Source organism: Lytechinus variegatus, chromosome 1, assembly GCF_018143015.1.
Source record: "Lytechinus variegatus isolate NC3 chromosome 1, Lvar_3.0, whole genome shotgun sequence".
NCBI lineage: Eukaryota > Metazoa > Echinodermata > Echinoidea > Temnopleuroida > Toxopneustidae > Lytechinus > Lytechinus variegatus.
The window spans coordinates 38,171,169-38,183,988 of NC_054740.1; the positions used below are offsets into that span (position 1 = coordinate 38,171,169).

The following is a 12,820-nucleotide window of genomic DNA, read 5'->3' on the forward strand; positions in this document are numbered from 1 at the left end:
TATAATTCAGATCAATAACCATAGTACTTACCTTGACACAAATACCACATCCAATACAAAGTTGTTCTGATATTGCTGCTATCTTGCTGGTTGGGACTACTTCGATACATAGTTTACCTATCAAAAAAAAAGAGAGAGAAAATTATACAATGCATACAGTATTTACACAGACACTATAAACAAATACATGCGAGTTGAACCAAGCAAACAATGGCAGAACTTTCATGAATTCTTTTCTGATTCCATAACATCACAGAAATTGATAATCTTGTATATATACCAAAGTGTTGACTGGAACTTTCTTGATGGCCCTTTAGGTCAACAAAGAAATTACAGTAATAATCCTTACACCCAATTCTTTTCAAATCAAATCAGTCCCGACTCTGGACTTATCACATCCATGGTAGCAAGAGACCTATTTAGGATTGAAGATGAAATGAAAATGATAAATCATTAAAAAAACACGTAATTTTATACGCTCAAGCCAGAAATATATGTTGAAAAACATACGACTTCCTGATTTTGTCTGAAAAGTGAAATCTCCTTTAAAGATAAATTAGCTGTTTTGGTTAACCTTTTACATACAAATGCAGCTACACTCCCTAGAAAGAGAGTAATTTAAAAGAAATAGACCTCTTTTTTCTTACCCATTCTGACAACTGGACATGATTTCTTGCATTCCTGTCTGCATTTCTTGGGCTTGCATTTGTCACTGTTGACGATGGCAATCCTTGTGAGTTTCTCTGAGGAGGCCATCTTGATATGACTGACTATATACTTTAGTCAGAGAGAGAACAGCCCACTGGTCGTGGAACCTGGAAAGAGAGATGATATAGATCCTCTTTGTATCGATTTGGCTTTTTGCCTTTTTTTCTTTACAGAATACCAATCAATGCTTGCTAATTTAATTCAAGAATTAAGTCGTGTATCAACCATTATATTGGTAAATCTAGACTTAGGAGACCATCAGTTTTGTCTATTTATTGTTCAATTTATTTCTATTGTACTTTGCTTTACTTTTATTCTGTAGAATGTTATTTTAATATACACACAACACATTTGTATCAATCAGTTTGAAATCAGCTGTTTGCTACACATATTCCACAAAAGAATAGAATCAAACCTTCAACATGTCATTCTATCAATGTAAAAATTACACACAAAAAATGATTGAATACTGCAATAACTACAGTACCTGGCTGCACTGCCAGGAATAAGGAAAAGTCAACCAAATACAAGCAAGGCCCATCCAGTCATGCAGTTTACACGTGATAAAGACAGCTCATAAAATCATTCAAAACAAATATCCTCAATACTCCCAGGAGTATAAAATGTAAAACTACAGAGCCTATGTATGGTGATCTTGAATTGCAATCTGATGACCACACAAGGCAAACAAAAAAAGATGGCATATTTTCAAAGCAGAATATTTTACTGTCATCTGATCCCTTTCATTCAGCCCCTGCCCCTCACAATGTTCTGAATCTTCCATCCTACATGACTTTCAATCCCAATCAAGGATCTAGTATATAACTTCTGAAGGTTTCCATGGCAAAGAAGAATAGTGTAGTAGGTTTCACGGTACACCATGTATCTTTCTTGGACAAATGTTGGTCCTGAAAAGGACCACCCAAACTCGACGTTTCGACAAGTGTGTTCTTGTCTCCTGAGGACGACAAGAACACACTTGTCGAAACATCGAGTGAAACCTACTACACTAAGGATCTACTTATCATGTACATGTACACCAAAGTATCTTGTAAGTTGGGCCTTCACCCAGTTTTCCTTTTGCTGTTTCCAGAACAAATAAAAAAAAGATGATATTCGTAAATCATGAAATTGAAAATATTAATGAAAAGTGAAGACTGCAATACCCTGACATTTTGTTCCCAGCTCTTTATTCATTCTGCAACTCTGCAGTAGTCTTATTCAATGAAAGGGATCTGATGTTTTGATTTTTCAGCAAATAAAATCTCAAACTTCTTGCTCTGGATTTTCTCAAAATTTATGCATTCTATATAAAAAAAAATTAACATTTCTGCTTTGTAATTGGCTAACATTACATTCAATTGATTAATGAAAAATTGACCAAAATGTTACTGAAAATGCCACCTTGTCCAGAGAAAACAACCCATCCAGTCATACAATTACAACAAATTGAGGCTCATACCTAGGGATACCTAGGGAAGTTTCTGAATGTAGGCATGTTATGCCTCTGTATTCAGTTCTAGGTTTCTCCTCCTCAAGATGGCTGGCTCACTTCCGGGAACAGGGCTTTCATAGTCATATTTTATTGGCTCATTTTTCCAGCATCTATCCAGGGCAGCTTCAAAACTGTGCACACTTGGGGCAGTGACAACATCATTACTTAGGCTGTTCCATGTCTTACGTATTCTAACATAAAAAGAATTCCTATATTTTTGGGTCTTTGTCCTTGGTATGAACAATTTTTTACTGTGACCCCTGGTATGTTCACTATATTTTTCTTCTAGATTAAGTTTTGTATATTGATCATTACAATTAAAGTGTTTATATGTTTCAATCATATCACCCCTAACTCTTCGATACGCCAGAGTTGGGATTTTTAACCGTTTAAGTTGTTGTGGATAGGAAAGCTTCCTTAATTCAGGGACTAATTTTGTTGCCCTTCTTTGTACGTTCTCTAATGCATGTATATGTTTCTTCAGTATAGGGTTCCACACAGCATGGGCATACTCAACTTGTGGTCGGACAAGCGACTTATATAACAGAGCAAAGTTATTTTTGTCAAGATAAACAAAAGTTCGTCTGATCAAGCCCATAAGCCTGTTGGCCTTGTTTATTTTTGATTGCATGTGTTCTTCAAAGCTGAGTTTATCATCAATTACAACACCCAAGTCCCTTTCGGTGGTGACATGTTCAAGCGCATCATTCATTAAAGTGTATGGAAAAGCTTCCTGCTGGTCTTGCGTGTTACCAATAGAGAGTACACTACATTTCTTGGGGTTGAATTTCAGCAGCCATTTTTCTGACCAGCATTTCAGATGGTCAAGATCTCTCTGGAGTGAATTGCAATCATTCTGATCTCTTATAAACTTGAATAGCTTGGTATCATCAGCAAAAAGATAAACATTACTTTCAGTAACAACGTCTGGAAGATCATTGATGTATAACAAAAATAACACAGGGCCAAGGACACTCCCTTGCGGAATTCCGCTTTCTACATGACCCCAACTTGAGAACTCGCCATTCACACACACCCTCTGTCTCCTTCCAACAAGGAATGCCTCGATCCAACTAACCACATGTTCATTTATACCAAAACTACGGACCTTTTCAAGCAGTCGACGGTGAGGTACCTTGTCAAAGGCCTTCATAAAATCTAAATGAATTACATCAATTGTACCCCTTTCTTCAAGAGCTTTAGACCACTCATCAACAACATTAAGCAACTGCAGCATAGTAGAACGACCAGGCAAAAACCCATACTGCCTATCACTAAAAAATCCATTTGAATTCATATGATCAAGGATCTCATTGCGTAAAATGGATTCCAAAAGTTTACAAGCTATACACAGGGACTCTGCTACGTGCAGCTGCAAGCCAAGAGGATAACCTAGATTTTGGGTTAGGTTTTTTTACAATTAGACTCTGAGTCATCTAAACTTAATTTAGTCCTTTAGATAGGTATGTGACAAAAAAAATGAAAATCCTCAAATCTCAATGAATTTGGTATCATTTGAAAGCCCTTAAAAAGACCTTTCAAATGATACCAAAAACTCAAATTTTCATCAAGAAATTATAAAGTTATTCCAGTTTAAGTCGCGCATACTGATCCAAATTTGTGGTCATTGTCTTAATGTAAAGTCAATGGAGTGCATAACCGATTTTTGTGACCATTTTGTGACCATTTTGAACCCAAGTCTTCAACGGGCTCTAACTTCTTTGTTTTTGAGCCCTTTGAAGTAATTTAGGTATCAATGGAAAGGTGAAAGAAAACTCAATTGATGTGTAATCATTTCACTTGGTAATTTTTCTTCTTATTATGTGTAAAATGATTTATTTTAATTAATTCTAATTAATTATGCAAATTACAATTACTCGCCTCTTTTTTGCCAAATGAAGGTGATAATGAGAGATAATTTGTATATAATATAGTTGGCATCAACACAGCATCATGTAGATAATTTCCTAAATGAATTTGTTTAAAGTATTGTTTTTGTAATTTCTAATGTATTTCTTTGTTTTTCTGATATAAATTACAATTAGCTCTTTTTCAACTTTAGTATTGTGTACATGTATGTATGGGGTCTTTTTTTTTTTACAAATGAAAAATATCATTCCTTTTGTACATGTACTTTGTATGGTATAAAAATACAAGTGTGCTTTTCTGATGTATTTGATTGTTTCACAAATTATTTATGTATTTTATTGTTTCAACAATTTGTTTATAGATGGATAATGTAGCTTTCATTTTGGAGACCGTGGGCATTCGATTCCAATTTTTTTTAGGAAGGATGAGCAGCAGAGTCTGAGGGTGTAAAGATGTAGCATTGCATGTAATTCAAGTATCAAGAAGGAAACATAAAAATTAAGCTTTAATATATGCATTTCTTAGATATGTATGATTACAACAAAGGCCATGTTCGAGCACTCCTTTTTTAATGAAAAATAAGTTCATATTCTAGCGTGAAATCACTGCACATAAATAAAGCTCTGAACAGCAACAAAAACAGGCATCAAAGCTCCAACACTCAAAACAAGAGAACAAAAGTGACACAAAAACTTATACAAATCCCATCCCCATTTCAACTTATGAACACAACCCCCCCCCCTCCTGCACCCTTCTTGAAAAAAAAAAATAATTATAATAAAATAGAAAAAAAATGAATAACATAGAAAAAAAAATAGACAATAGAGCCATGTGGAAGTGAAATATTTCCTCTGAGAGTGAAAAATTAAACAACAAATTTTTTGCATTTTAATCATGGGCGGAAATTGGCCCCAAAGGTAGGGGGACGCTGGCATCGGCGGCGAAAGCCAACAATTTTAGGGGGACCACCAAATTATTTTGATAATCAAAAAAATACACCAAAGGTTATCAACCAAAAATTATAGGGGGACGCAGAAAACTAAATTTGAAAAAAAAAAAAAAAAAAAAAAAAAAGGTTATCAAAAAAAAAAATTGAGGTGGGGGGATCGTCCCCCACCTCAAATTAAGGGGGGGGGGGTACACTTCCCCCAGCTTTCGCCGCCTATGGATGCTGGCAACTCTGACAAGTTAAAAAAAAAGTTTATCCCCAAACTGTTCATTTTAACCCAAAAAAGTTTGACGAAAAAAGAAAGAAAAAAAAATGTATTATTGTTACATGTCCCCCTATTATTTTGGGTAGGGGGACGTGTCCCCCTGGGATTTCCACCCATGAATTTAATTTTAGAAAAGTCAACATTGATATTCCACTGTCAAAAGCAAATCCAGTTTCCAAATGAAACGATAAACAACCACCTTGACTCTTTGACTTGAGTCACATAACCTTGGGATGATAAAATCTTTCTGTGACAAATGTATGTATTAAAATCAATATCAGAATAATTATCTACGGTATAATGACAGAGATTTCCCAAAAAAGGCACAACATAATCATCAAGTAAGCAATTTACGATCTAGTTCAATCCAGCATGAACGACTCACTATCGACCGCTCCCATCACCCTGCCAACCGCAGGCGCATCGGGCAGCTCGACTGCCGAGAGACCGGCTGTGACAAGGGTAGCATCACCCTGCCAACCGCAGGCGCATCGGGCAGCTCAACTGCCGAGAGACCGGCTGTGACAAGGGTAGCTGGCATCTCTTATATCTGGACTGCGCAACGTCAGAATCGCGTAAGTTTGGATTTTTTGATAATTCAAATATATTTCCAGTCAAATTGTATACCTAATCGGATTCTTGTTTTACTTACCATAAAAAAATTTCGAACATTTACGCGTCCAAAAATTTGATGAACTTTCAAGCTCCGATATCCACACTTTACAGGCGAGTTTCCACATTGAAACTTATATGGACAGAAAGAGCACATCTTCAGCTGTCTGTTAAAAGGCACGAGATTGCACCTACTATGTGCGCATGCGCATTAAACCCCATTTTCAATGAGCCTCCCAGACAGAGGCGATGCCACTCGCAGCAAAACCCGCGCGAAAACCGTGCCACCAAAACCAGCGCTCGCGATGCCCCGTATTCGCACATAGCTACTTTAGAGCCTACTTTTTATTTCAAATATTGATAGAGATGATCTACGTCGTAGCCAAAGGCAATCTCCCTATGTCAAAACAATTTTTGAAACTAAAAAAATATCAGCAAATTAAAAAGGGCACAGCCTAGGCCTAACGTTATTTATGATCCTAAAGACACTTTCATGAAAAAAAACCCTTTCTAAATAAATTCTACTCTAGCTAGGCAGCTTCAGTAGTTAATGCGGGTAAAATATTACTAGCTAAAAACTGGACTAGATTTATGTCTACACACAAAGATAGTGCATGGTGTTGCACCATATAATGCCAATACACAGTATTAACACTTACACTACTGTCTACAGATCTATACACTACAGACTACACCTCCGCCAGTGAACATTGCCATTGTCATTGATTAACCCCATTCATTCATTCATTCCACATCCACACAGCTCACAGAAACCGCGCGCTCGCAAATGATGCATCATGCACTAGACAACATACTCTACGTTCTATTCTTAGCTTACCGTATAAAAGACCAAATTTTTTTTCTTCCTCTTACTCTTATCCGAAGTTGGCAAAAAAAAGGTGCACGAATTGCCGTTCTTTTATGGTTGTCTTGCAGATAATTTACTTCCAGACTGCTCGAAGTTCCTGTGACATGACACCATACTAGGCATAGCATGACACACATGTGTACATTTCAATGACCGAAAATTATCGAGAGATGGCGCTCTTTAATAAAATTTTGGAGAAGCTTCTGAGAGGAGGGACCGAATGCACAGGGGCGGCACCAGGACACAACTTACCTCGATGGTGTAGGGCGGGGTGGTCGGCAGAGGGCAAGACGACTTATATGGGACGCCGACATTTTCTCCATTGAATTATATGGTTATCTTACCGTAACACGACCCAAGGCTCTACTTTTTATACTCTTCGATCCCTTTAGTTTCCCTTCCCCCTTTCCTCAGTCCCTCAATTTAAATAACTTAAAAAATCATAGGTGCCGATCACCCCTGCCCCCTCTGTAGCTACATCCATGCGTTTACACCAAGTTGATGAATATAAACCGTTTGGACTGCCATGCTCCCTCCAATCAATTGATCAAGGCGTCTCAAATTTCGATCCTTTGAAGTTTTATTTGAAAATTTGTTTTCCCATTAACTTTGCTTTCATTTTAGGAAATATGATAAGCGCCTAGCTCCATGAAATTAAGGAGAAGAAAAATTGTACTAGCATTTGCAATTCAGCCTTTTGCTGCAACGAATGTTTTTTGATGTACCAATAATTACCATTATTATAAATAAATAAAAAACAGACTTTGTAAAAGATGACTTTTTTACCTGAATAGAATAGAAAATAATTTCTTTTGCACATATAAATCGTACAAGAAGAAAATGATTAAAGATTAGTGTAAAGGTTAATTAGGAAGATTATTAGCCTAAAAAATGTCCCTACACACTCACCTTACCCCATAGCTCCACCCCCCATCTCTCTCCCCAGACACTCACACAAGCAGGCCTGGGCGTCGATCCATTTTTCAGATGGGGGGGGGGGCAAAATCATGAATCAAAGTTCCAAAGGCACTCGATCACACCCAAAGTACAAACTCACACACGGGACTCACACAGACACATAGGTATTTATATATATATATATATATATGACTTATGATATCTCACCAATAAGTTAATGCGAGCGCGAGCTGAAATTTTTTAGTATACTGACATGAAAACAGGAAAAAGGTTCCTGTTTAGGACTGTTTGTAGTAATTCATGAGGATAGATACATGTATCTCACTACACAGATAATGCGAGTGACGAGAGCGAGCTGAAAATTCTTTATATTCTGAACTGAAAGCTTGATAGTCTAAGCATTTTTGGTACCAATGATTAAGATGGGTATCTAAAAGAACAATAGATGTGAGCGCGAAGCGCTTGCTGAAAAATTTGATATTTCGATCTGAAAAAAGACAGTTTAATGGACGTTTTTGATAAAGAACAAGAAATATATCCAGGGAGTTCTGTTGAGGTTAAGAAAATAATGAAAACGGGACATTCTATTCACCTATTTAATCATGAGTTTTGCGTTTTTGCTACATAAACGATGCGAGCGCGAAGCGCGAGCTGAAATTTTTTATATTCCAATCTAAAAAGCGGACATTTTGAGCACAATTTTAGATAAAGAACGAGTTGGTATCTCAATCTCGCTTGCTGATTTCTGTGTAACATTACAATCTTATTTTATTTTTACACATTGATCAGCGGAATTATTGGGGGGAGGGCAAAACAATATGTTTGCCCCCCAATATTTTCATTGGTGGGGCGATAGCCCCCCTGCCACCCCCCCCCCCCCAGGATCGACGCCTCTGCACACAAGCTCACTTCAACTCACCACCTCCCACAGTTTTGAGTCAGAAGATACAGTCGTGCGCCATCTTGTGGTTCAAACATAAACTCTCATCTACAGATGGAATTAAGTTATATCTTTAGAAATGAACTTCATCCTTGCAATGACCCGACTCTCTTCCATCGGCAACAGGACAAAATTCTTAATTCACCCATGTCTGACTTGGTGTAGAAACACAAGGAGACTGCGAATAAATTATGATGTCCTTAATTAGCCCTCATATCTGACCGACCGTGATGGAAAACCCCATTACTACCCCCACCAATTCAAAAACAGATTTGAAAAAAAATAAAACATTCATTTAAGGCCTACAAAACATATTCGTACGGACCCCGAGTCTATCTTTTCCTTCCACTCTTCCTCCAACTATGGAGGCATATGCTCTGGGTCCAACCAGTGCCATATTGCTTCGTGGACTCATTCAGACAAAGCACCTCGAGTTTTTCATCCCGTCCCGTAACCTCTACCATTGGCCGCGGAAGCCAAAACATTTTTTTTTTTGGGGGGGGGGGTCCACCAGAAATTTCGGGATGGACACAAGTAAAAAATTTGACAAGAAAAAAAAAAGGTTATCAATTTTTTTTAGGGCCCCCCCCCCCCCCGCTTCCGCCGCTTTTGCCCTCTACTCTAAACATTGATGATCGTCGTGTTGGCGGGGGTTGAAATCCAAGAAGGTTGTTTCCTTTTAGCCGCGTCCCCTTGGTTATTTCTTATGTATGTATATATATATGTGTGTGTATATATCATATACACACACATGAATTTGTTGTTAATCAATATTTCACTTTCTGAAGAATTAAAGACGAAACTAGTTAAAGTGAAATATTTGAGCATTCTTTGACTATTCTTCATTTATTTTGATTATTATATATATATATATATATATACAAAATGCATCAGACATTACTTGTCACCATTATATCCCAATTATTTTAAAGGAGAATGAATCCTTTGGACCAAGAAAGCTTGTGTGAAAACAGAAAAATCAAAGAAACAGATCAACGAAAGTTTGAGAAAAATCGGACAAGTAATGAGAAAGTTATGAGCTTTTGAATATTGCAATCACTAATGCTATGGAGATCCTCACATTGGCAATGCAACAAAGATGTGTGATGTCACTCTTGAACAACTCTCCCCATTACTTTAGTATATATTTCACTTAAATTGCCTCTTTTATTACATCTATCAGTAGAACATGTATTCTTTCTATAGGAGGGCATGTAATACAGATTTTTAAAGAATACATCATGGATAAAGAGTTTGTACCACCATACGAAAAAGCAAAAAGACACATTTTCAGGGTATTTCATAGTCCATCAAAGGGAAAGTTGTTCATGTGTGACATCACACATCCTTGTCGCGTTGCCAATGGGAGGATCTCCATAGCATTAGAGATTGCAATATTCAAATGCTCATAACTTTCTCATTATTTGTCCGATTTTTCTCAAACTTTCTTTGTTCTTATTCTTTGATTTTTCTGTTTCGACACAAGCCTACTTGTTCCAAAGGTTTCATTCCCCAAATATTTTAAGCAAACCGTTATGAAATACTTGTACTATTACTCTCTTTCACACTCCGGTTAATCTCAATAAAAAATGTTCAATTATTCTTGTTCGATTTTCTTTGTAATAATTCACACCAACTTTTTGATACTTAATTGTATGGGAATAAGCATTTACTTCTCAATCCATTCCCATTCTTTTTTATTGAATATTATTATTTCATGACTCTATAAATTCATGAAGTTATAATTATTGAAGGCTGATTTGAAATAATATGGGAGCAGAGCAATTTGGGCGGTATAGGCCTATATCTGGCCATTTAACGCGTCGGTGTATCCTTTTTCTCACCCACTTGCACAGACGTACCTCTTCGTATCTAATTTTCTGATGCGCAAGCTAAAAGAATCAACTTATGACAGAACAAATCAAACGAAGCTGATTAATAAGGGCCTTTACTGAACTGAAACGATATTTCAAACACCTTTTGAAAGTTTCAATTATCAGAAATCAGGGGCAGATGAACGTATTTTTGTTTGGGAGGCAAAGCCAAAAAGGGCACTTTGGTGACAATGGACGTTTTCATCTGAGATTATCTTCTGCGAGTGAAGTAGTTGTGTGTTTTGTAGTTACCCGGTAATTGAGTTGAGCCAAGCCTTTTTAGATGATATCTGATTGATAAGAGATATTATGGCTTTATTTCCGAGAGAAAAAAAAGAAGGAAAAAGCAACCGCGTAGCCAGGATTTAATTTTGGAGGGGCGGTAAATGCACGCAAAGCGTGCCAACACTTACAGAGCGCGCGAAGCGCGCTCCCTAGGGGGTGGGTGCAGGGAGGGGGAGTTTCCCCCTGAAGCGCGAAGCTTTTAGTGTTTCATAAATTAAAATTAAAAGGAGCCGTTTCTCTTGTCTCTAGTACCTCCAATTTGGTTGACTATATTGCGATTTTGAACCTTGTTTTCAAATGATTTTGAATGCACAAAAGAGGTATATACATGTACAATGGAGGAAATTAAAATGATAATAACTCCGCGCGGAAGCTAAAGCGTTTTATCAATTTTTCTTGCCATAAAAAGGGTCCCGAGAAAAGGGTTTTCTCAAAGATATATTGAATACTTTCTTTGGAAAGATCAGATTTGATTACAAACAATTTAGCAACAGTGCATATTTTTAACTCGCAAAACAGAGGATAAGATTGGTAGAGGAAGATATTCCTCCCCGCGCAGAGCAATGAAACTCTGAAATTTCAAAGGGCGGACGTTTCATCAAATGTAGATGAATACCCAATCGGCTCTAATTCAATTGATTTTCTAAGATTATTGAACTTCATTACAAGGAAAATAGTGCGCAAAAATAGTTGAAACTTCTGCGATTTATTGAAACTATCTATCTTTATAAAAAAGATGCCTAATTTTTTTGACTTATCCTGAAGCGCTTCATTTTGAATATAAAGAAACTTAAGTGTCATTCAAAATTTCAAACTGAGGGCGCAAAACAGGACAGGAGATGAATGTATACAGGGAAATGACATGAAGTTTAATACAATTTGATAAAAAATATTGTACTTTTTATTTAATACGACACGAATTTCATACCCTTCCTCTTTTTAAATTAGGAACCTGTTTGCCCCCAAATTATGGTTGTTTAGTAATGAGCTGAAAAGCGGGAGAAGTTGACTTTATGGAGGTGACGGCAGAAACTGATATAAAGATTTTACCCGCCCGGAGCCGACCAGCCCAGAAGTTGCGCGATCAATTGAAAAAAACTTCATATATTTACTTCGGCCTAACCTTACTCAAATTCATGCCCTAATGTATACAATTTTAACTTTAACTGGCAAGAAGCACATAGCTGAGGTGGAAAAACAGGGTTAGAGAAAAGGTGGGGGAAACAATGGAGAACTTCAATATTGTCATCTAACCGCGCGCAGCGCGGAAGCAAAATTCATTTATAAATTTAGAGCAAGAAGAGTGAAGGAGTTTCTCTTTTGAGAAAAAAATAAAGAATAAAAAGAAATAAACAACACAAAGCTACCTTCCTTTCTTCCCTTTCCTCCCTTCCCTTTTCTCCTCTCTTTTTTCCTTCTTTTTTTTTTCTTTTTTGGGGACGTTTTGGGGGGCGACCGCCCCCACCGCCCCCCCTGGCTACGCGCATGGGAAAAAGCATTTTCCATTTTGTACAATGGCATTTTTTCCTACTGGGATTTTTTTTCTGGGGGGGGGGGCAAGTGCCCCCTCCTTGCACCCCCCCCCCCGTTCTGCCGCCCCTGTCAGAAATACTGAAAAAATGGCTGAAAGCAGAATGCCGCAACGGCTGAGCCCCCCCCCCACCCCTCCCCGACCAAATCCTACCCTTTGCTTGCATATAGATTATGGGGCAGGTGCGGATTTAGTGGAGTACGTGGTTTCAACACTATATAGAGATTGTATGCTCTAATTACCATGGACCCTATAGTTTTGTGATTTTAACAACGAAAATATTTGCTGCATTCCATCTTTATACCCCGGCATCAATACTCCTCCCACATCCTCCTCTCCTCTACTTCAGACGTACGCGTACCCCCCCCCCCCATACCAAAGTCACCACCACTTTCTCCGCACCGGTTATGAAACACTAGTGAGAGATTCCTCGGGCTGCTGCAGCAGCTGCATTGCATTAGACGAGTGTCGCTGCGGGAACGGGCCGGAGAGAGCGAGCGCAATGC

The 12,820-nt window shown here is 37.7% G+C and overlaps 1 protein-coding gene across 2 annotated transcripts in view; it reads right to left on the minus strand.

The window, feature by feature from the left end:
- LOC121413425 (ATP-binding cassette sub-family E member 1-like) overlaps nt 1–6,919 on the minus strand; it is a 29,105-nt gene extending 22,186 nt beyond the window's left edge. Inside the window, exons 1-3 of one of the 2 annotated variants that reach the window (XM_041606249.1) lie at nt 6,772–6,919; nt 648–815; nt 32–117 (exon numbers count right to left, since the gene is read on the minus strand). In XM_041606249.1, coding sequence (XP_041462183.1) covers nt 32–117; nt 648–756 — 195 coding nt within the window. In that variant the 5' untranslated portion in view covers nt 757–815; nt 6,772–6,919. Of the gene's footprint in view, nt 1–31; nt 118–647; nt 816–6,736 lie in introns of both variants that reach the window. The other variant, XM_041606242.1, reaches the window with a different exon arrangement.
- Between the last annotated feature and the right edge of the window lie 5,901 nt (nt 6,920–12,820).